At 44.5% G+C, this 25,025-nt stretch overlaps 1 protein-coding gene and 1 long non-coding RNA gene across 5 annotated transcripts in view; both read left to right on the top strand.

Annotated features, from left to right (window-relative positions):
* The window catches only part of LOC148131573 (uncharacterized), an 819,361-nt gene that overhangs the window by 169,595 nt on the left and 624,741 nt on the right, over positions 1-25,025 (top strand). The gene's annotated exons all lie outside the window — the stretch shown is intronic.
* The window catches only part of TSNARE1 (t-SNARE domain containing 1), a 286,328-nt gene that overhangs the window by 48,961 nt on the left and 212,342 nt on the right, over positions 1-25,025 (top strand). For all 4 annotated transcript variants that reach the window (XM_087962260.1, XM_087962261.1, XM_087962262.1 and 1 more), the window contains one exon: positions 16,162-16,285. In XM_087962260.1, coding sequence (XP_087818386.1) covers positions 16,201-16,285 — 85 coding nt within the window. In that variant the 5' untranslated portion in view covers positions 16,162-16,200. The remainder of the gene's footprint in view (positions 1-16,161; positions 16,286-25,025) is intronic.

Here is a 25,025-nt window from a genome sequence, read left to right as displayed (position 1 = left end):
TTCCTTCCTTCTTCCTTCCTTCCTCCCTCCCTCCATTCATTCATTCCTTCCTTCCCCTCCCTCCCTCCCCTCCCTCCCTCCTTCCTCCCTCCTTCCTTCCTTCCTTCCTCCCTCCCTCCCTCCCTCCCTTCCTCCCTCCTTTCATTCCTTCCTTCCTCCCTCCCTCCCTCCCTCCCTCCTTCCTTCCTTCCTTCCTTCCTTCCTTCCTTCCTTCCTCCTTCCTTCCTTCCTTCCTTCCTCCTTCCCTCCTTCCTTCCTTCCTCCCTCCCTCCCTCCCTCCCTCCCTCCTCATTGAGAGAGCCACAAAACTCCACAATCATATGCGTTCAAATTGTTCCATACTCATGTATGTGCAAAGGAAAACACAATTTCATTGGGATGCCTGATCCTAACCGTCCTTGTTGTTGCTGTTCTTGCTGAATCACAAATAGCCGAACATCCATAAGGGTTCAGGAACGAGGTCTGTTACAACGTCATTTTGGGATATTTCCTCACTCGGTGGGCTGAAGATGAATCACATTTTTCACTCCTGATACTTGAAGGCCACCAAAGTCTTCTGAGGATCATGTGTTCAAACAGACCTTCTGAATCTAACCCCACCTATATATTTATATACCCACCCCATTGGCATGGTTATTTCTATATTGCCTGTGGAATGTTGGGTTTATTTTAGGCACGGGCAGCTCTGAACCAGGGACATTGAGATTTGACATGAATTTATTGACGAGAAAAAGAGAGCTATTTCCAGAATCCAACACCTGCAGATTTCACGATCCACAATTATCAACCTAGTATAAATGGTATATATAGGCAAATGGTATATACATCCACATGGATACATCCACACGTGAGCAGTGGGGTACCACAAGGCTCCGTCTTAGGCCCAGTACCAGGGGCCTAACTTCATGTGAACCGGTAGCTAATTTTATCATTTTGGCAAACTGGTAAATCCCACCCCTGCCCCACTCCTCCCAGGAGTCCCCACGCAGCCCATTTTGAATGCCATGTAACTACAGGGCTTCTCGGAAGTTACAGAAGCCCAGAAACGGCCCTGTTTCTGGCTTCCGGTGGGTATCCGGTGCCCGGGGAGGCCATTTCCGCCCTCCCGGAGGCTCAATAAAAGATATTAGAGAGTACTGGGCAGAGGTGGGCTTCAAAAATTTCAGCAACTGGTTGTATGCCCAGTTGCTGGGTGGGCATGGCCTAGTTGGCTTTCCTCGAGCCTCCGGGTGGGTGAAAACTGCCCCCCCAGGCTCCAGAGGCCAAAAATGGGCCTGTTTCTGGCCTTCTAGAACTTCTGGGAGGACCATTTCCCTCCCCAGACTCTGGAGGCTTTCCTTGAGTCTCCAAGAGTGCGAAAATGGAGGCCCTCCGGAGGCCCAAAATGGGGCTGTTTCTGGCCTTTCTGGAACTTTCGGGAGGCCCATTTTTACTCGCTGGGCTCTGGAAGCTCTCCAGCTAGGGCCTCCGGAGCCCTGGGAGGCCATTTTGGCCTTCTCGGAGGCTCAAAGAAAGCCTCTGGAGCCCGAGGGGGTAAAAATGGGCCTCCCGGAAGTTCTGGAAGGCCAGAAAGAGGCCCATTTCTGGCCTCTGGAGCCTGGGGGAGGCCATTTTTGCCTGACCGGAGGCCACGAGGAAAGCTGACTAGCCCACGCTCACCGTGGCCACGCCTAAAACCGGGCAATGATTCCCTTAACAACTGTGACGGGAAAGGCCATAAAATGGGCCGAAATTCACTTAACCCATGTCTCGCTTAACGGCAGAAATGTCAGGCTCTCCACTGTGGTCGCAAGTTCGAGGACTAACTGCACTATCTCCCAGTTTTAAATGAAGCTTGACACCTGCATAAATAGGGGTGTTAAAATGGAAGTCTCATCTCTGCGTTGAGAGTTTTGCTCTTAGTATTTTGAGTTCCTCCCAATTATGTAATTGCAGATTGCAAGGCATTGGTGCTCTTGTGTTACCTCAGCTCCACATGGTATTTATTAATTATAATAATTAATTTTCTATTTAACTGTCCTGGGTGCCATTGGGTGGCAGGCGGGCAAAGAATGGTTAACCAATCAATGCAAATGAGGCTCCTACAATAGTAGCGGTTGTCTACAAGAGGGAACAATAAACGCACAAAAAACATTCAGTCTTTAAAAGAAAAAAAATCAAAAGGCTATATTTTTTTAAAAAAGAATGATGTACTTTCGTTGCCTTCCTAATTAGCATCGTGCAAGGAAGTGTTAATGAGGAACAATGAAAATTTCGGTGCTCATCCTTCCTATATTTTGTGCCTGAATGCTGAAAACGTTTCTCAATTGTGTGTTTTCATGATTTTTGAAACCTGATGTCTGTGGTATGCACACAAAGGCTCCTCCTCCTCCTTTTTCTTCTTCTCCTTCTCTTTCTACTCCTTCTCCTCCTCCTTTTTCTCCTCCTCCTCCTCCTCTCCTCCTCCTCCTTCCCTTTTTTCTCCTTCTCCTTTTTCTCCTCCTTCTCCTTCTCCTTCTCCTTCTCCTTCTCCTTTTTCTTCTTCTTCTCCTCCTCCTCCTCCTCCTCCTCCTCCTCCTCCTCCTCCTCCTCCTCCTCCTCCTCCTCCTCCTCCTCCTCCTCCTCCTCCTCCTCCCCTCCTCCTCCTCCTCCTCCTCCTCCTTTTTGTCCTCCTTTTTGTCCTTCTCTTTCCCCTCCTTCTCCTTCTCCTCCTTCTCCTTTTCTCCCCTCCTCCCCCTCCCCTCTCCTTTCCCAGGTAAACAAACATTAGTTATCTTTCTTTGGAAAACCCAAGCAGAATCCTCTGTTACACAACCAATGTACATATTGGAGAAGAGGTCAAGTCAGGAACATGTACCAATTCAGTGGGGTCATAGGTTCAATGATCGGCCTTCCATAAAAAGAATGGCAGAGGGAACAGGGTTTATTTGTGTGTCTTAGAGAAACCTTGAGCAAGATGTTAGCTTGATCTTAGGTGACATCTTTGCCAGGGAACGTTTTCTGAGGGACAGGAGACATGATGGAGAGCACACCTTTACATTAAGGTAATCTATGGCAGGCTCATTTGAGTAGGGATTTGTTGCCTAGCAACAGGTATATCTTTATGTACCTTGTGCAGTTATCACTGGCTGTGGTCTGAAGTGGATTCCTGCTGTCTCCCACCAAGGACCGAAGAAATTGGTTCAATGTCTGTGAATTCCCACAAGATTACAAGCAGCTTTAATCCTGGCCAAGCTGGACTCATCATCTTCATCTGAAAAAGAGCAGGAGGAAGAACCCATCAGAAACAAAACCAAGGGACCCAGTTCAAACCCTGATGGAGAAATCATTTCAGGTCTTTAGATAGAATAGAGTAACAATAGAGTTGGAAGGCGGCTTGGAGGTCTTCTAGTCCAGGGGTTGCCAACCTTTTGGATCTCAGGGACCACCAAACTCATAATTTTAAATCCCATGGACCAGAGACCCTGGGAAAATCCCCCCAAAAGTCTACAGGGAGATTCACCACCCCGTTTTCCTACTGATCAATCATTCTTTATTTGGGATCACAGGATACCGTCTCCAACTCTGTTCTCAGAGGGAGAGAGAGAGAGAGAGACTTTTGGCTTCATGCAAGGAAAACAGCAGAAGCAGCAGAAGTCTTTCTTTCTCTCCCCCAAACTCCACCAGAAATGAGTCTTTGTGAGACTTGTTGCACCGGCGCAGCTTCTTGGAGCAGGATGCCTTGCAGGGTCCCAAAGACTCATTTCTGGCAGAGTTTGGGGGAGAGAAAGACGTTTTGCTGCTTTCCTTGTGTGCAGCCAAAAGCAACAGAAGAAAGAAGCAGAAAGAAGCAGCCCGGTGGCCAGGCAAGGCACGTGGGGCAAGTTCCTCTCCTCTGCCTTTCCCCCCTCCCCTCACTACCTCGTGTTGTTCATAATGCAAGCAACACAGGCCTTAGGTTCCCACGGGCTATGTGGGCAGCACAGCCTTGTGTTCCTGTGCAGCCTGGATTAATTGCTTTGGGGGCTGCTTTGGTGACATTTCTCTGTGGACCACCAAAATTTTCTCGCGGACCACCAGTGGTCTCCAGCCCATTGGTTGGCGACCACTGTTCTAGTCCAACCCCCTGCTTAAGTAGGAAATCCTATAGCATTTCAGACAAATTGTTATCCAATCTCTTCTTTAAAACTTCCAGTGTTGGAGCATTTACAACTTCTGGAGGCAAGTTGTTCCACTGGTTAATTGTTCTCACTGTCAGGAAATTTCTCCTTAGTTCTAAGTTGCTTCTCTTCTTGATTAGCTTCCATTTATTGATTCTTGTCCTGCCCTCAGGAGCTTTGGAGAATAGCTTGACCCTCTCCTCTCTCTGTCAGCCCCTGAGATATTTGAAGTCTGCTATCATGTCTCCCCTAGTCCTTCTTTTCATTAAACTAGACATACCCAGTTCCTGCAACGTTCATATGTTGAGCCTCCAGTCCCCAAATTATCTTTGTTGCTCTTCTCTGCTCTCGTTCTAGAGTCTCAACATCTTCCTCTTGCTAAGCCAAGTTGTCCCCGTTCCAACTAATAAACTCCAAACCAATAGGCTCCGAGACAAGCATTTTCTCAATGGTCCATTTTATTAGAGTTGTCATATTGGCACGTCTGGGAAAACCCGAATCTGAGAGTTCTGGGTTTTCCCTTCGTAATTGAAAATCTAAAACCCATCCTCTACACCATCAGACCATCACATGGTCCAATCACCAGCTGTCTCAACTGGAGACATCCCTCCAACCACTCCTTTCCCAGGTGCAGGATGGCTTTTCCTTGATTCAGAAGAAGAATTTTGTTAGGTCTGTACTTCCACGTCTCTGTAAGATCCCCCCTCCCAAATTCCCAGGCACTAGAATGTGGTAGCGTGGAAGTTTCTAAATAAAATATGGCTTCCAAAGCTGACACAAGCCTTCCCACAGAAGATTTGAACATGGAAGTGGAGTCAAAGCACCAGAGCCATGAGAAAGGAGAAAGACCAAGATTGGGAGGACCATTGACAACAAAGGACCAGGGACCAAAACAGAGGTTCTGCAAAGTATGATCTTCTAATGGGGAGAATGTCCTGAAGGGACAGGAAGAGGAGATTTGAGAACAGCAGTCTAGTTGATGGTCAGATAAGAGTCAGCAGAAGGACAGTCTTCCAACATTTGAGGGGCTTTCACAGAGAAGAGGGGATCAAACTATTCTCCAGAGCACCAGAAGGCAGGACAAGAAACAATGGATGAAAACTAAGCAAGGAGAGAAGCAACCTAGAATTAAGGAGAAATATTAATGTAATGTAATATAATTTAATAGCTGATCAGCTGCTGTAAGGCTGTAAGCCCAGATGAATGAACCGAGGATGAGTCAGCAGGGTACTGCTGCTTTAAGAAGCTGTCTATATAAGGGAGGCCATGTGAGAGCATCTCTCTCCTCATGTTCTCTCTCCATTGTAGTTCTCAGTGTAGAGTTGATTGATTGCCTGGTATTTGCCTAATGTGTGTATGTATGTATATAATAGTCTTGTATATAAACCACTGTTAAAAGAGAAAGCCTCTTTGTCCTGTGTTTTGCTCCTGGGTTGTCTCACAATGTAAACACTCTGACAAGAAATTTCCTGACAGAACAGCTAATCGCTGGAATGGCTTTCTTTCAAAAGTTTTGGGTGCACCAACACTGGATGTTTTTAAGAAGAGATTGGACAACCAGAATAGGGGCTCCTGCTTGACCAGGGGGTTGGACTAGATCTAGAAGATCTCCCAGGTCCCTTCCAACTCTGTTATTCTCTTTTTCTGTGAAAACTCTGAGAAACTTGGAACAAATTCTCAGTGTCCTGGGAAGCAATAATTCTCTGCCGATTAAAAAGCTCTTCTGAGACACGTGATGTGCAGCATTACCCTTCCCGTTACAGTATGCCCTTCAAATGATACCTTGCAATAGAAAAAAAAAATAAACTGGGTTGCAGTTGGAAATATCAAGGAGTGGGCTGGATCTGAATTTTTTTCTCTTGACATTTTCTTCTCTCAGATTGGTTCTTACCAATTTCTATTTTATAAAGTCGATTCTCCAGTTTCAAACTCTTCTTCAAATGTAGCTATCCCAGCGTAAGACAAGATGATTCTTTGGGAAATTTGAGTTGCTGTCTTCTGAACAACTCCTCCTTCTCCTCCTCCTCCTCCTCACCTCCTCCTCTCTCCTCCTCCTCCTCCTCCTTCCTCCTCCTCCTCCTCCTCCTCCTTCCCTCTAGCTTTGATGATGCTACCTAGTTGGATAATCAAAAGTTTCCCAGCAAACGGCCAATTCAGAGAGCATCTCTTCCATTCTGCAAACTCTACTCCCTTCTAGCACTGTTGATGTTGTCTAGCTGGGTCATGAAATGTCTACAAGAAAACAACTAACTACCTCCTCCTCCCCCTCCTGCCCCCTCCCCCTCCCTGTATTAGTCCCATATCTCTCTTCTTATTCTAACTCCCACCACACCAAGAGAAACTTTGACTAATAAGAAGGCGATGGATTCTTTTCTAGGATTCTGAGTTTTCTTCCAGATTTAAAAATACGTTTTCCTGTGAAGGGGAAGGTACACAATCCACATTCCCACTTCTAGAGCTATTTATTAAACTTCAGCCCGTTTCCCTCCCACCAATTGACATTCTCTTCCACAAATTTCCTTTCTGGGGGTGGCCGTCCGGGGCAAAACTGCATTCCCAAAGATCTGTTGAAAAAGCATCTTAGCAACATTAAAAGAAAGTGGGAAAAGAACCATCCCTAATCATTCCTCACTCCCTTTCCATCTTCCTTTTTTTTTTGAATCAATTAGCCGAGGAAAAATGACAAGGCCATTTATAGAATGGCGAACCTTAAAGTTTGCAGTGGGAACACTTCTGTGCTAGTATTGTGTGTGTGTGTGTGTGTGTGTGTAAAGAGAGTCACACAGAATCAGAACTCCTGCATGACTCAACCACTGATCTGCCAGGAAAACTGCCTCCCACCCAGCTAATACCCAACAAACTAAACAACTGCAAAGCAGGTACTTATGTGAACAATTCAGGCAGAAAGGCATTGAGGACAAGATGCCTCCTCAACACGCAGGGGAGAAAAAAGAAAAATACAAGATACAAGACCATTTACATGGCACACACCCTACCATTCATCAATCAATCAATCAACCAATTAGATAACAGATAACCAGAGTTGGAAGGGACCTTGTAGGTCATCTAGTCCAACCCCCCTTCCCCGCCCAAGCAGGAGACCCTACACCATTTCTGACAGATGGCAATCCAAACTCTTCTTGAAAGCCTCCACTGATGAAGCTCCCAGAACAGGCAACTTCTGTTCCATGGGTTGATTGTTCTCACTGTCAGAAAGTTTCTCCTTATTTTCAGGCTGAATCTCTCCTTGTTCAGTTTCCACCCATTATTTCTTGTTTGGCCTTCAGGTGCTTTGGAAAATAGCTTGAACCCTTCCTCTCTGTGGCAGCCCCTCAGATATTGGAAGATGCTCTCCTGTCTCCCCTGGTCCTTCTCTTCCCTAGACTAGCCAGGCCCAGTTCCTGCAATCGTTTGAACCTCCAGTCTCCTAACCATCCTGGTTGCTCTTCTCTGCACTTTTTCTAGAGTCTCAAGATCTTTTTTATAATGTGGTGACCAAAACTGGATGCCGTACTCTAGAATAAAGCTTGGAAGTCTTCTAGTCCAGCCTCTTAGAGACATAGAATAACTTTGTTGTCACTTTGAATCCGTGGTGGGATTCATTTTTTTTTTTTACTACCGGTTCTGTGGGCATGGCTTGGTGGGAGTGGCAGGGGAAGGATACTGCAAAATTCCCTCCCCACCCCACTAACCTGCTTTCCAGCTCCGTTCTCCTGTGCAGGGCAACAAAAGAAGACCCAGCTGATCAGCTGGGATTCAGGAGGCAGAGAATAGATGGGGACAGGGCCAGTCAGAGGTGGGATTTGCCAGTTCTCCGAACTACTCAGAATTTCCGCTACTGATTCTCCAGAACTGGTCAGAACCTGCTGAATACCATCTCTGCTTTGAATGTACCCTAATTGGCATACGTTAAAATGAAATTTCATTGCATGCAGCTCTCTAATAAACACTACACAAACATGACAAAATAAATCAATAAATCAATAAAAAATATTCATGGACCCACATATGTTCTATGACATTGAGAGACAAGACACTATTTTTTTTTTAATTTATATATGTACATGGCGGGAAAAACGAGTCTTGCAAGTTTACCAGACGGATGGCAATAGAGAACAAAGCTGTTAAAGGATCTGGACGTCCTGCTAGAAATACTTCGAAATCTCCTCTCAGAGGAGACCTCTGCTAAACCTCCTGTACAATTTGAGACAAATGGCTGTCCAGGCTTTTCTTAAAAATCTCCAATGGTGAAGCACCCACAACTTTTGGAGGCAAGCTGTTCCACTGGTTAATTGTCCTCACTGTTATGAAGTTTCACCTCAATCCCAAGTTGTTTCTCTCCTTGATGAGTTTCCACCTATTGCTTCTTGTCCTGGCCTCTGGTGCTTTGGAGAATATTTTGACCCCCTTCTTCTTTGTGGCAGCCCCTCAAATACTGGAATCCTGCTATCATGACCCCGCTAGTCCTTCTTTTCTCCAGACTAGTCAAACCCAAATCCTGCCACCGTTCGTCATATGTTTTAGCGAAAGCATATCACATCAAAAACATTTCGGAAGCTGCAGAACCCAGCTTTGCACTTCAAGATCTCTTGAAGTGTTTAGAACCACTTTATAATGCCTTGGTAAGGCCACACTTGGAATATTGGTTTTGGTCAGCACCATCGTGCCTACCGTCCCTGTCCTATTGTTTCTCTTATTCTTTTATTTTTCTTATATGTACCCTTTTCATGTATTCACAACTATGTATACACTTATACTTATTATCTTGTAAACAATTGGCAAATCAAATAAATAAATAAAAATAAATAAATAAATAAATAAATAAAATATTGCACATTACAAAAAGGATGTTGAGACTCTACAAAGAGTGCAGAGAAGAGCACTAAAGTGGATCAGGGAACTGGAGGCTAAAACATATAAAGAATGGTTGCTGGAATTGAGGATGTCTAGTTTAATGAAAAGGACTAGGGGGAACATGATAGCTTTTGAGGGGCTGCCACAAAGAAGAGGAGGTGGGGGGGGTGGTCAACCTATTTTCCAAAGGACCAACGAAGAAGCAATGGATGGAGACTAATCAAGGAGAAAAGCAACCTGAAATTAAGGAGAAACTTCCTAAGAGTGAAGACAATTAACCAGTGGAATAGCTTGCAGTCAGAAATTGTGGGTGCTTCACCATTGGAGGTTTTTAAGAAGAGATTGGACAGCCATTTGTCTGAAATGGTATAGGGTCTCATACTTGAGCAGGGGGTTGGGCTAGAAGACCTCCAAGGTCCCTTTCAACTCTAGTATTCTCTTAGGTCTGATTCTGTTAGATCTGTTCAACTCCAGGCAGATAGCAGGAGTTGAGAATGACCCGAAGGCACAAACCTTCTCAATTTATTCTTTTAAATACACAGAACCATTTTTTTCTTCTTTTAAGTTATCCAGGGATCTTTCCTTCCTCAAATCCTGAAAATAGCTTTTCCTTTTTAGAAGCTTAATTCAATTTTACAGAGGGGAGAGTTTTTTTTTTTTTTTAAGTGGCAAAGAAAGATATCCAGGTAGTTAATGGAGCAGGAAGTCACAGGTAATGAATGATAACTCAACAGAACCGAGAGAAACAGGCCAAGGGGTCAGTCTATTGCAATGATATGAAACATAAAATCCCTTTATGGGGCCTTCAAATGCACAGGAGCAATTCTGCTTGGCCATGCTTGAGAACTTAACAATCCTCTGTCTGATAAATCAACAAGAAGGAATGAGTTCAACAGGCTGTAATGGAGTTGGGTGACTCCTCTAACACAGGGAAGAGGAAAGGTTTGCTGAATGAGAATAGAGCTGGAAGGGATGTTGGAGGCTGCCTAGTCCAACTTCAAGCAGAAGACATTCTACCACTTCAGACAAGTGGCTGTCCAGTCTCTTCTTAAAAGCCTCCAGTGATGGAGCATCTACAACTTCTGAAGGCAAGCTGGTCCACTGGTTGATTGTCCTCTCTGTTAGGGAGTTTCTCCTTAATTCCAGTTTGGTTGTCTCCTTGGTTAGTTCAATGAATCAATCAGAATAGAGCTGCAAGGGAACTCAGAGGTTTAACAGATTCCTTTAACAGATAATCAGAGTTGGAAGGGACCTTGTAGGTCATCTTGTCCAACGCCCCCACCCAAGCGGGAGACCCTACACCATTTTTGACAAATGGCAATCCAATCTCTTCTTGAAAGTCTCAAATGATGGCACTCCCACAACTTCTGAGGGCAACTTCTGTTCCATAGGTTGATTGTTCTCACTGTCAGAAAGTTTCTCCTTATTTCCAGGTTAAATCTCTCCTTGTTCAATTTCCATCCATTATTCCTTGTCTGGCCTACAGGCACTTTAGAAAATAGCTTGACCCCTGTGGCAGTCCCTCAAATATTGGAAGACCGCTATCATGTCTCCCCTGGTCTCTTTACTAGACTAGCCAAGCCCAGTTCCTGCAACTGTTCCTTGTATGTTTTAGTCTCCAGTCCCCTAATCATCCTGGTTGCGCTTCTCTGTACTTTTTCTAGAATCTCAACATCTTTTTTATAATGTGGTGACCAAAACTGGATGCAGTACTCTAGGTGTGGTCTTACTAAGGCTTTATAGAGTGGTATTAGTACTTCCCTTGATCTTGACTGTATCCCTCTGTTAATACAACTTAGGATTGCATTAGCTTTTTTGGCTGCTGCTACACACTGCTTGCTCATATTTAGCTGGTTGTCCACTAAGACTCCAAGATCTCTCTCACAGTTACTGCTATTGAGCCTGGTTTCACCCAGTCCATATGTGTACTTTTGTTTTTTCTTGCCTAAGTGTAGGATTTTACTTTTCTCTACATTGAATTTCATTTTGTTAGATACGGCCCAGTGTTCTAGTCTGTCAAGATCCATCTGGATCTTGACCCTATCTTCTTGGGTGTTAGCTATTCCTGCCAGCTTAGTATCATCTGCAAATTTGGTAAGTTCCCCTTCTATTCCCTTATCTAAGTCGTTAATGAAGATATTGAAGAGTACTGGGCCTAAGATGGAACCTTGTGGCACCCCCACTGCTTACTTCCCTCCATGTAGACTTAGACCCATTAAGGACTACTCATTGAGTACAGTTTGCCAGCCAGTTGCGAGTCCATCTAATGGTGGTGCTATCTATTCCATTTTTTTCTAGCTTACTAAGAAGTAGGTTGTGGTCTACTTTGTCAAATGCCTTGCTGAAATCTAAATATATTATGTCCACGGTATTTTGCTGGTCTACTAATTTAGTCACTGTGTTGAAGAATGAAATAAGATTGGTTTGGCATAATCTGTTCTTAACAAACCCTTGCTGACTGCTAGTTATTACTTTACTTGTTTCTAGATGTTGGCAGATCTGTGTTTTTATTATCTTTTCCAGTATCTTCCCAGGTATTGATATTAGGCTGATTGGTCTATAGTTTCCTGGGTCTGTTTTTCCCCCCCTTTTTTGAAGATGGGAACCACATCAGCTCTTTTCCAGTCCTCTGGTAGTTTCCCGGTGCTCCAGGCTTCATTAAACTTCTTTATAAACATATAAAGTAAATTTTACAATACCCGTTGTAGATTTCTCCAACATGGAGCAAACTCAAACAGAAGCAGACATGTTACAGGTCCAGAGCAGAACAGCAACTCAAGAGCTCAGAAACAGACATCAGTTTCACTTTAGTTCAGCAGGCAAGCAAGACACACAGCAGAGGAGAGAAGCAGTTTCATTCTCAATAGACAGACTCAGAGCTTAACATAGCTTCAGAGCTGCAGAGCTTAATATAGAGCCATGCCTAGGCTACTTCTAGTTTCAGTTTCCAAACAGTCCTCATTGGCTGATTTAGTTCCTATGCCTATTCATTGGCTGACCTTGTTACCATGCTCTATTCCAGTTCATGAATATACTCTGACATGTTGTACCATGCGTTTGTGAAGTGGTTGTTTTGTTTCCCCAGTGTACAGAACTGCACATGGCTCACTGCATTGTACTGTGTATACCACATTGCTCAGTTTGTGTCTGGGTGTTTTATCCTTGCGGTGGACAAACCATTCCCAGCCATTCAGTCAGAGCTGAAGAAGCTTCTTGGATGAGAAGCAAAACGTCTTCAAAGAAAAACCAGAAAGTCCAGTTGCCTCTTGAAAAAAAAGCACCTTTGGGACAACCAGGATGGCTGAGAACCTCCGTAGCTAAGATTTTTTGCTTTTACAGCTTCCGGAACAAAATTGTAACAAATAAGATCAAATCAGGCGAATAATGGGAACATAGACCTAAATGTCTACAGTATCTGCCTCGAGGCACCTCTGATTAAAATAATCACATTTTACTGGTAGTTTTTCACTTACAACTGTTCTTTTATTGACCATTGAAAGTTGCATCAGCATGGGAAAAAAATGACTTATGACTGTTTTTCACACTTAACAACTGTTGCAGCATTCCCAGGTTCACGTGATCAAAATTCAGATGCATTGGCAACCGGTTCATAGTTATGACAGTCTCAGCATCCTAGGGTCAGGCGATCCCCTTTCGTGACCAACAGGGAAGCCAGGTTCACTTTACAACCATTTTCCTAACTTAACAACTCCAGTGATTCACTTAAAAAGCGTGGCAAGAAACGGGGCAAAACTTGCTGAACAGATATCTCGCTTAGCAACAGAAATATTGGGATCTGGTTGCAGTCGTAAGTCATAAGGGCGGTGCCGTGGCATAGAGGTGGAGCTCTCGCCTCACAATCAGGAGGCTGTGAGTTCAGTCCTAAGTAGAGGCTGAAATTTCTCTCTCTGGCACAATGTGAATATATCTGCTGTGAACTCCGCATTGGTGACAGGAAGGACATCCGACCAGTAAACACTCAGCTCCATCCAGTCTCCCATCTCCACCCCAAATTAAAGGATTACAAGGTCGTAAAAAGGCAGTTTTTATCTTTAAACAACTGTTGGGGTCTAGGGAAGCCAAGCCAAACAATTAGTGTTTCTCGAATACAAAGGCAAAAGTGTTTTATTACAGCTCACTGGTCTGTTGAGAAGTAAAAAGGGATTGCCGGGAGCTAGGAGTAGTTTGCCTAAAGGGAGAAAAATGAAAAAGGGCACAATGTGAATATATTTGCTGTGAACTCCGCATTGGCAACAGGAAGGGCATCTGGCCAGTAAATGCTCAGCTCCATTCAGTTGCCCACATCCACGCTGATGCCAGGGATGACGGGGTCATTAAAAGACACACACACACACACACAAAGTTGCAGTCATAAATTGAGCCCCCCCCCCACATTAATTAATTAATTAATTAATTTGCATGTAAATTATCTGCCGTCTCCGTAGACCGGAGAGGATTTTACATCGATCAAGCTCTCAAGCTAGGATTTGCTTTTAAAGCTTCAGGAACCAAATTGTTAATGGGTAAAATCAAATAAGGAAAATAATACGAACACAGGCAGGGCTACCAAGTAATCTGCCTTGAGGCACCTCTGATTAAAATGGTCCCATTTTGCAGTATTTTTAAATACATCAATAAGAGAGAAACACGTTCCCTTTTTTTCTTCTCTTTTACATTTCACGTGTTCAGCATCGCGGCGGGCCAATTTCTCTGGAACCGGAGCTCCCTTTTTTAATTTTTAATTCTCTCGGCAAGCTTTTCCAAGGATTACTAGATAAATATGAGTGGGGAGAGGGGAATTTCAGGGGATTATCGGAACGATGGAAGGGATCATTCTTTGGAAGGGGAAATTTTGAGAGGAGCAAAAATTAAAAAGAAAAATTATTGAAGAACTCAATAAGTAAATCAGGAAGAAAAAAATGGTTTAATAAATCAATCATAAAATCTCAGCAATACATTTCCAGGAAGCCGAAAGCCTGATTTTTACTCTTCCATCGTTCTCTGCTTTTAACACTGATAAAAGAGACAGAAAGGAATATCTTTTGTTCTCGAGAAAATACTGGATTTATTGTGTCTTTGTTTCCTGTGACAAAGGCCAAGGGGATATTTTTGCTCGTCTCTTCGGCCTCGGCTTCTTGGATGATGCCAACAGCAATTTTCACTTCAGCCAGATATTTTCATATGCTGTAGTAGAAGTCCAAAGTCTTCGTCCCAGAGCAGATGCTATTGTATTCCTACCTGCCAGGAAAAGATGGAGAAGAAAAAGGAAGGAAAGCGTTAGAGCAAACATTAAAAATGAAAGATTTTAAAAAAGGTTTCTGGGAACAGCTGCACCTTCCCTGTGCATGGGTGAATCCCAGTCCAAAAGCTCACTGTAGAGGAGAACGACAGAGCAGCAGAATATTAGAATTGGAAGGGACCTTGGAGGTCTTCTAGTCCAACCCCTTGCTCAGGCAGGAAACCCTGTACTATTTCAGACAAATGTTTGTCCAATCTCTTCTTAAAAACTTCCAGTGTTGGAGCATTCACAATCTTTGGAGGCAAGTTATTCCACTGGTTAATTGTCCTCACTGTTAAGATAGTTTCTCCTTAGTTCTAGGTTGCTTCTCCCCTTGATTGGTTTCCACCCATTGATTCTTGTCCTGCCCTCAGCTGCTTTGGAAAATAGCTTGCATCCCTCTTCTTCGTGACAGCCCTTGAAATATTGGAATCAGAGGTGGTATTCAGCAGGTTCTGACCAGTTCTGGAGAACCGGTAGTGGAAATGTTGAGTAGTTCGGAGAACCAGCAAATACCACCTCTGACTGGAGATTTTGCAGTATCCTTCCCCTGCCATGCCCACCAAGCTACGCCCACATAACCGGTAGTAAAAAATTTTTTTGAATCCCACTACTGATTGGAATACTCCTATTTTGTCACTTCTGATCTATCTTTTCATTAGACTAGACATAACCCTAACCCTAACCCATCCTTGAAGTCTTATCTTCAGTAAGTCAGTCAATCAATCAGCCTTCCTCCCTTCATTCAAGTTTAAACTTTCTCCCTCCATCCCTTCATCCATACAATGCTTCCTCCCTTCTTCCTTCCCTCCCTCCCTCCAATACTTACTTACTCCCTCCTTCCTTCCTGCCTAACCCTAACCCTCCATGCCTTCTCTGCCCATTACTAGCAATTCCATCCTGACCGCCTCCAGGTTGATTCAGCCTTCCATCCACCTGAGGTGGGTAAACGAAGACCCAGATTGTTGGGGGCAATAGGTTGACTCTATGAACCACTTAGAGAGGGCTGTAAAGCACTGTAAAGTGGTATATAAGTCTAGGTGCTATTGCTCTTCCTTTTCTCCTTCCTTCCTGTTTTTGAAGGCCATCTACTCAGAGACTTTTGTGCTTCCTTGGGTACTTGGTTGGCCGGTGTTGGATGAGATGGGCCAGAGGTCTACTCCAGCAGGACAATGCTGATATTCTTAAGTTCTCTCCTGTAATATATCAGATGTCATCAGCTTAAAAAATGAGTGATTGTATGAACTTCTTGATAACTTTGCTAAACTGATAAGAGGGGCTTAGCCTTTGGTTTCTGTTTATATGTGAAGCATCTCCTTATTTTACTTATGGAAATTAAATAAAGTATATTCTACAAATAGTTTCCAGTCACAGATAGTAATGGCCAGTTGGTGTAATGGAGCACAGATGTACAAGATGTAGCTACTCCCACTAAGATGGGTCTAGGTAGGACAACTCGCCACATGGTCACTCATCACGGCCAACTTTCTGTGGGACAACTCACGATGGCCATTTGACCAACTTGCCACAGGACAATTTAACACCGTATTAATTACTTCATTCAGTTATTTTTATTTTTGGTGACCATGTTTGAGTCGAAATTATTGCAACTCTTGCATTTCTGGACTGACTTTCTTTATTTTATTATTTGGTCGAGGTTCTATTGAAGTTAATTTAACTTTTCCATTTGTTAAATTGTGTCCTGTGATGTGCGTTTGCCAGGGCAAGTTGGCGGTGCTGAGTTGCCCAATTCCAAACTAATATGCCAATATTGATTGAATTTCTCGTTCACTGGCTTTCTTTAGATGAGAAGATCCCATAAACACTTTTTTTTCCTGGTTCTTTTCTATTTCTCTCTGTATTCTGAAGTTCTCTCTGCCCGTTTCACATTTTTCCTCTTGTTTGTTTTAGTCTTGAAAGGAAGGCTACCTCCAGAAGTGTCCAAAGAAGATGTCTTATGGATCCATTGATGGCGGTGGGTTTGGTAGCAGAAATACCTTTGGAGGACCATCAAGGCAAGGATATCAACCTTTAGGTAAGTTGAACCCCATGTGTTAATTATTTTTTCCTCCCTGAATTTCTTTTCTTTAAAGTCATAACTATTGTTTTAATGGGTAATAGAACTCAGACATATCCAAGTACAAAATAGACGTTGAGACTTTGGAAAAACATGCAGAGAAGAGCAACTAAGAGGATTAGAGGCCTGGAGACTAAAACATGCGAAGAACGGCTGCAAGAATTGGGTATTCCATTCTGGTGCTTTGGAAAATAGGTTGACCTTCCTCTTTTTTGTGGCAGCCCATCAAATATTGGGACATTATCATGTCTCCCTTAGTCCTTCTTTTCATTAGACTAAAAACACTTAATTCCTGCAACCATTCTTCGTATGTTTTAGCCTCCAGCCCTCTAATCATTTTTGTGGCTCTTTTCTGCACTCTTTCCAGAGTCCCAACAACTTTTTTCATACTTTGAGGACCAGAACAAATTGCACTTTTACAAATGTGGTCTTACCAAGACTTTGTAAAGTGGTACTAGAACTTCACATGATCTTCAACCTATCCCTGTATTAATGCAGCCTAGGATTGCTTCTTCTGCGGAAATCTCCAAAGATGTTTTTGGATACAACTTGGCCTTGTAACCAGTCTATATTCTCGATGATGATTGTCATGAGGATGATAATGATGATGTTACCCATTCAGTCACATCTGACTCTTGGCGATTCCATGGGCCAGGTCTCTCCACATCTTCCCATCTTGCTGTGATGATAGGTAGGTCATAAAAGTCACAAAAATAGGTGAAGTACGTTTATTTCCTTCAACCTGGCCTCCAAGGTCCAATTATCATTGACTGGAGAAAAAACTCCCCCATGAACAGTTGCGAAAAGGAAGAAATTCCATTCAAACTCAAAAGACATATAAAATATAAATAGAAAAAAACAACACAAACCACACTGAAGCAATTAATGAGACAAGGCAGGATAAGAGCTTGAACACGTTCACAGATATCGAAATACACACACTGGGAAGGACGCCAAACTCAGATAAGAGTGGACAGACTAGACTTCCAGCACTCGGCCATGTGCAGATTGTCCTTTTAAACAGTCCTCCCAGCTGCAGCCCATGAAGGGGATCAGGACCCTTTCCTCCCCCATAGACCATGCCATTCACGTTTCTCCCTTATCCACTCCTTCCTGGGTGCCTTAGGATGAAGAGTGGATGGGCCCAGCCGGCCTGTGCCCTTCCCCAGTTTCCTCCACAACCTCCGGAGCCACACTCCCACTCCCTGTAGGCTGTTCCTCCTCTCCCTCGGAGTCAGATTCTAACAGGGGCATGACACTTGCACTACTTCTTTGAGTTTTTCTATTCTCTGGCTCAAGGTGTCAGCTTTGATGGTGTCCAGCAGTTATTGTGTCCATCATGATGTCCCAAAGGTGCTTTTTTCAAGAAGCAACTGGACTTTCTGCTTGTTTGTTTTTCTTTGAAGACATTTGCTTCTCATCCAAGAAGCTTTTTCAGCCCTGACCAGATGGTGGGGAGTAGAAGGATTTATACCCCTTGCAGACAGCTGGACATTTGCATCCTTGGTGGTTGAGGCCACCTGGAGGTTTATCTGTGTTGTATGTCCATCTGTGTCCAGGTGGCCTCAATGATTCTCTAAAAGGAAACAAATGACCAGCTGTCTGCAAGGAGTATAAATCTTTCCATTTCCCACTATCCAGTCATAGCTGAAGAAGCTTCTTGGATGAGAAGCGAAACATCTTCAAATTAAAACCAGAAAGTCCAGTTGCCTCTTGAAAAAAGCACCTTTGGGACATCCATGACCTGGAATGACTGAGAATCTCCATAGATATCTTCCATCATGTTCTTTGGCGGCCTGGTTTCCTTTTACCACTAACTCTTCCCAACATAATTGCTTACTCCATCTCTATTGTGTGACATGACGAAAATAAGCGGGACACAGTTTTGTGAATTTTCCTTGCTAAAGTTATGCATTTCAACACTTGATTGTTGGTCTCCTTTACTGTCCAAGGAATTTGCAGGAGCCTTCTCCAGCATCATGGCTCAAATGAGTCCATTTTCTTCCTGTCTTGCTGTTTTAATGTCCAACTTTCACAACCCTAGATAGCTACAGGGAACCCAGAGAGAGTGGAGTATATTTGGTTGCCAGGCTGATGTTCTCACTTTTCCATGTTCAGCTTCTGTTCATCATTTCTCTGCGACCCCAGTGCAATCCTGTGTTTTATTTCTGGGCTGCATGTACCGCTTTGAGTGATCTGCAATCTTAGGAAAGTGAATGAAACTATTTTTAAAATTAACTTCAACCTTGACTCTGTCGTATATATATCCATGCCGCTCAAATTTCAGGTCACATCCTTCTAACTCTGAGAGTCTTCTGCTTCTCAGCGCTGTACACCCTTTCATCCAAAACAAACCGCAAGCCGCAAAATATAATTTCAAACCAGGAAGATCCTTTCCTTTCCTTTCCTTCTCATCTTTTAATGCCTTATTTTTAACTTGTGGGTTTTTTTTTTCCTTGCCCCCTGACATAGAGATTTAGATCTGTCCTTCTGCTTCAACGGTGCATCAATTGCTACGAGAAGTATTCTCTCTTTATCTATTTTCTGAGTCCATCAGACTGATGTGACACACGAATATGCTACCGTGTTTCTCCAACAATACGGCCTCCGCCAATAGGAAGGCCCAGCATGATTTCTAGGCATGAGGTGAAATTAAGCCCCACCCCAAAATTTAGGCCTATTTAAACCATGCGTTTCCCCACCATTTCTCACATCATTTGTTAGAACTACACGAGGTGAAGAGAAATGGGGGGGAAGGGCAGGGGGGAGAAAACCTGCCTTTAGGAGTGCCCTGCAGGTAGCCTAGGCTAGAATATCCCAATAGCCGATAGAAGCTCCCCAAGTGCAGTCACCAGCCACTTCAGGGCGTGGCATGGCTGCCCGTGTCCCCTCGCCTTTAGGCAGTCTCTTTTGGGCGATGGAAGCTCCCCAAGTGCAGTCACCAGCCACTTCGATCGGCCGGTAGAAGCGGCCTCGGGGTGAGCACACAAACACACTCCCCTCACCGCGCGGCTGCTTCTATCGGCCGACGAAAGCTCCCTTGAAGGCAGAGTCCCCAGCCGCTTCAGGGCGAGGCGTGGCTGCCCATGTCCCCTCGCCATTAGGCAGTTTCTTTTGGGCGATGGAAGCTCCTCAAGTGCAGTCACCAACCACTTCGATCGGCCGATAGAAGCGGCCTTGCGGCGAGGGGAGTGTGTGTGTGCACTCGCCCCGAGGCTGCTTCTACTGGCCGATCGAAGTGGCTGGTGACTCTGCCTTCGGGGAGCTTTCGTTGGCCGATAGAAGCGGCCTCGTGGCGAGGTACGTGTGTATGGGCCGCCCTAGGTGGGGGAGGAAATTAAGTCACCCCCAAAAAGACAGCCTAGCTGTTTTTTCGGGGGGTCAAAAAAAATATAAGGCCCGGCCTTATTTTGTGAGAAACACGGTAGTACATTTTCTGGGGTGTCACTGACAGTATTGGGAAATGTCATGGAAGTCCCAGGAAGGAACTTAAAAAATAATAAAAAAAAAGGTTTCACCCATTGAAAGCTTTCATCATAAACAAGAAGAAAAAAGAAAGAAAGAAAGAAAAAAGTGGTTTTTCCCTCCCCCCTCCCGAATTTGAAAGAATACAATGAATCTCGTGAATATAAATGGGGAGAGTTCACAAAGGTGCGGATAGAAATACATACCACTTCCAAAGCAAAGGAAGATAAAGCCAGAACGGTTAAATTCAAGGGTGGGATGGTGCCAGTATAACAACCGGTTTGGTGATCGTGCATGCAAGCCTGACGTGTGCTGTGCACGTGTGAAGAGCAATGCAAAAATGCTCACCTGCTGTGTTACTTCGGGGGAGTAACACAGCTGAGGAGTGGCAATCTCCTCTTTTGCGTTGATCAGCTGGGGTGATAAAGTACAGCGCAGGGGCTGGCGGGACGGAGCGAACTGGTTCACTCCCAGCTGACCTTTGGAGCTAGGGGTTCTCTCCAACCGGTTCGAACCGGCAGAATCCCATTCCTGGTTAAATTGATTATTTTATTCAAAGCGGAAATCTTTTTTTTCATTTGGATGTCACTTCTGGATTTTGTGCTTTGTGATGAAAAGAAAACTGAAACTTCGGTTGACTTCGGTTTTGTTGATCAGAAAGATGTGTCGTAGAAATGGCAAGTTATACATTAATGCGTAAAAGCAAAAGGTTGAGGCTGGAGTGTTTTTATCTCGTACACTGCTAAGAAGAGTCAGGAGTCAATGCATTTTTTCCCCTCCTTGTATCTCACACCCTCTTTTCCCCACTCCTTTTCCTTCCCTTTATTTCCTATTTTTATTTTTATTTTCCTTTGTATTTTATATAATAAAACAAATAAAAAAATTGTAAGAAAGAAGGAAGGAAAGAGAGAGAGAAAGAGAGAGAGAGAAAAAAAGAGAAAGAAAAAGAAAGAAAGAAAGAAAGAAAGAAAGAAAGAAAGAAAGAAAGAAAGAAAGAAAGAAGCAAAGAAAGAAAAAAGAAAGAAAGAAAGAAAGAAAGAAAGACGACTAACACTACAATCAGAATTAGACGAAGTTGCAGTTCTATCGCTGAAGGGTGAGCTTTTATGGACACGTTTAGAAAAATTGCTATAAGCATTAGTCCACAAAGGGAAATCATTTGTTAAGTTAGCAACATGGTTGTTAAGTGAATCTGGCTTCCTCATGGAATTCGCTTGTCAGAAGGTCACAAAAGGGAGTCACATGCGAATTGGGCCAACTAGCCACAGTCAACTGGTTGCGGCCAACTCACTGCAGAGGACAACTTGCCACGACTAATTTGCCATGCAACTGTTCTGACCCAGTTCTCCAAACACGACAAACCCTCTGAAGTGAACTCAAAGATTCCTTTATTAGGAACTCCAACAGCTCCGGCAAAAAGTTTCTCTTTCAACGTAGGCTAACAAGTCCGTCTGGCAGGGAGAGGAATAGTTGTTTGCCACATCTATTCATCTCCGCCGCTGCCTATTATCCCCTGAGCTAGGGTGGGGCTTCGCTAGCAGCGGTGGCTCTTCCGTCCCAAGGACCAGCCCATAGATTTCCACTGCTCTCCTCTCCTCTGCCTTCTCTGCATCCGTGTCTCAGGCCCTGGACCCAGCTGTTCCTCCTCTTCCTCATCAGCCACCTCCAGACCTGGGGACTGTTGACTCTCCATCTAAGGGCTGACGGACGGCTTTGCCTCTGTCTCTCTCCCTTTGACAGCTCCATTCCCTCTTCAATGCTCTCAAATTTTATCGAAAAGGTGTGAGGCAATGGAAGGTTTCCTGCTGCGAATGGAAGGTTTCCCGCTGAGAGCTACAAATGTTAAGAAATATTTCTTCTTTCGTCCTTTCCTGTGAGCAGGAGGGATGGTACAGGTAGTCCTCAACTTACAACAGTTTATTTAGTGATCATTCATTAAATTGTAACCAAGTTACAATAACACTGAAAAAAGTGACTTATGACAGTTTTTCACATGATTGTTGCAACATGGTCACATGACCAAAATTTGGGCATTAGCAACCGACTCACATTTATGATGATTTGCAATGTCCCAAGGTACCGTGATCCCCTTTTGTGACCTTCAGACAAGCAAAGTCAACGGTGAAGGTAGATTCTAGAGGTGGTATTCAGCAGGTTCGGACCAGTTCTGGAGAACTGGTAGCAGAAATTTTGAGTACCGTATTTATCGGCGTAATAACACGCACAGGCATATAACACGCATCTTCATTTTAAGAGGGAAATTTCAGGAAAAAAATTAAATTTCTAAATAAAAACTTTGAAGCAAAATAAGGGTAGCTCAGAACTTTTTTTTTTATTAATATTATTACCACTTATAAGGTAAATCAGTGGTCCCCAACCTTTTTGTACCAGGGACCGGTTTAAGCGAAATTTTTGCAAGGACCGGGGAAGGAGAGAAGGGGCCCGCGCCCACCACCAAGGAGAAACGCTCAGGGGGTTCTGTGCCGCAGCTCGCCGCTTCCCCCCACCCCACCGCGCGCCAACCACGGCCCCTGCCGCCTGCCTTGTTTCTGGTTGTTTGGGAGCGCTGGAAAACTTTCCCCTCTTTACCGCTGTTCCGATTCAACAACATTAAGGCAGGCAGGCAGGCAGAACGGAGCCTGCAGGCGGGCGGGCGGGGCGGGGGGGTGGGGAAACGGCCCAGGAGCTCGGGACGGAACCCGCTTGGCAGTCCTGGCTGGTGGAGGGCGAGCCGCGACCCAGGACGTCCCCCCCTTTTTCATTGCCTGACCCCGACCCACAGCATCACCGGCTTTCAATCACACCACATGCCCCTATTTTCGGAAAAGAATGGTAATTCAGAGAACTGGCAAATATCGCCTCTGACTGGCCCTGCCCCCATCTATTCTCTGCCTCCCGAGTCCCAGCTGATCGGCTGGGTCTTCTTTGGTTGCCCTGCACAGGAGAACGGAGCTGGAAGGCAGGTTAGTGGGGTGTAGAAGGAATGGGATTTTTCAGTATCCTTCCCCTGCCATTCCCACCAAGCCATGCCCACAGAACCGGTAGTAAAAAAAAATTGAATCCCACCATGGATTCAAAGTGACAACAAAGTTATTCTAAGTCTCTAAGAGGCTGGACTAGAAGACTTCCAAGCTCTATTCTAGAGTACCGCATCCAGTTTTGGTCACCACATTACAAAAAAGATGTCGAGACTCTTGAAAAAGTGCAGAGAAGAGCAACCAGGATGGTTAGGAGACTGGAGGTTCAAGCATACGATGAACGGTTGCAGGAACTGGGCCTGGCTAGTCTAGGGAAGAGAAGGACCAGGGGAGACATGACAGCAGCCTTCCAATATTTGAGGGCTGCCACAGAGAGGAAAGGGTCAAGCTATTTTCCAAGGCACCCGAAGGCCAGACAAGGAATAATGGATGGAAAATGGCAAATATCGCCTCTGACTGGCCCCGCCCCATCTATTCTCCGCCTCCCGAGTCCCAGCTGATTGGCTGGGTCTTCTTTTGTTGCCCTGCACAGGAGAACGGAGCTGGAAAGCAGGCTAGTGGGGTGGGGAGGGAATGGGGATTTTACAGTATCCTTCCAATGCCTTGCTCACCAAGCCACACCACGCCCACCAAGTCATGCCCACAGAACTGGCGGTAAAAAAAACAATGAATCTCACCACTGATAGATTCACTTAACAACTGAGTTAACTAACAACTGCAGTGCTACTTTTACAGCGCTGGCAAGAAAGTTCATACTGTGGGGCAAAACTCACTTAATAACTGTTTCACTTAGCAATGGAAACATAGGGCTCAATTGTGGTTGTAAGTCAAGGACTACCTGTAACTAATAAATCGATAAAAAAATAAAGTACATTCTTGCAGATTAGCAAATGCATCAGCCGTGCTTATACCTGGTTCAGTTCTTTTACCAGCAGTGGACTGAAATATGCAGATGAAGGAAACTGGTTTTCCTTAGAAATCCAGTCGTAAGTGTGTTGTGGCTCGCCGGCAGCTGATGCAGATGGCTGAGGTCTTGGAGAACGAGGACTCAGATGAGGGGCCTGTGTGTGATGCAGGGATGGGGCCAGGACCATCAGGGAGTGAAGTGCTTCCTTCGAGATTATAGAGGCTGGCAGCAGTGATGAAGAATTCCCCGAGGAGCCTGTGGAAGGAAAGAGCAGCTGCAGCAGCACAGGCCACTCGGGAGTAAGGCTGCAAGGTAATGGCCCCTCCCTTAAGAGTTAAAAGCCAGCTGAGGAAACGGAGTTCTTTGTAGGAAACAAAGAAGTTTTTGCACTCAAGCCTTGTGGACATTCGGACTCTCTTAGTTTGTGTTTGGAGACTCTTTGTGTTTGAAATATTTCTTGGCAACTTGGTGTCTAATGTTCTTGGCAGCGTTGCACAACCTTGGCAAGGCTCGTTCTTATCAGAGACAATTAGTAAAGGTTTTGCTGTGTGGTGTTTGTTTCCTTGGAACAAGGTTTGGGTCAGAACAAAGTGGCCTTGGAGAGATCCCACACAAGTATCCAGCTGGAGACCGGAAGTTGATTAAGATTGAGCACCGAATCTAAAAGTCATAAGCTGGAGTAGCAAGAAAACAGCTTGCCCCAGCGAGGGGCGAGTCTCGTTCCAACCATCCTCCTCGTAACCTTGTTTCTCGGTCCCCTCGAAGCTGGATCTGTGTCCAGCACAAATCAAAATGAATCACCTGGGCTCAGCTGGTCCTCAATCAGACGCCTCCATCTGCGGGTGTGGAAATCAGAAGTAGCAAGGCCTGAGGCTTCCTTGTTTTCTTTTCAGTCTTTGCAATACCCAAACTAGTTAACATCATCGCTAGTATTACTTTGAGTAATGAGATATAAAGTGTATGAGTAAAGACTTTACACTTTCTTTGAGTAAAGAAAATAACCAAGCTCAGAGAGTACTCCTTCTCCTACTTCTCCTTCTCCTTCTCCTCCTCCCCATCCTCCTCCTCATGCTTTATAATTCATTTCTTCTTCTTCTTCTTCTTCTTCTTCTTCTTCTTCTTCTTCTTCTTCTTCTTCTTCTTCTTCTTCTTCTTCTTCTTCTTCTTCTTCTTCTTCTTCTTCTTCTTCTTCTTCTTCTTCTTCTTCTTCTTCTTCTCCTTCTCCTTCTCCTTCTCCTTCTCCTTCTCCTTCTCCTTCTTCTCCATCTCCATCTCCATCTCCATCTCCATCTCCTTCTGTTTCTCCTCTCCATACTCCTTCTCATGCTTTGATTATAATTCATTTCTC

This window comes from Notechis scutatus, chromosome 3 (genome assembly GCF_049901735.1).
Source record: "Notechis scutatus isolate UNSWTSFEM ecotype Mainland chromosome 3, rNotScu1.2, whole genome shotgun sequence".
Lineage (NCBI taxonomy): Eukaryota > Metazoa > Chordata > Lepidosauria > Squamata > Elapidae > Notechis > Notechis scutatus.
The sequence above is the reverse complement of the archived record's forward strand: the minus strand, read 5'-3'. Positions and strand labels throughout refer to the sequence as shown.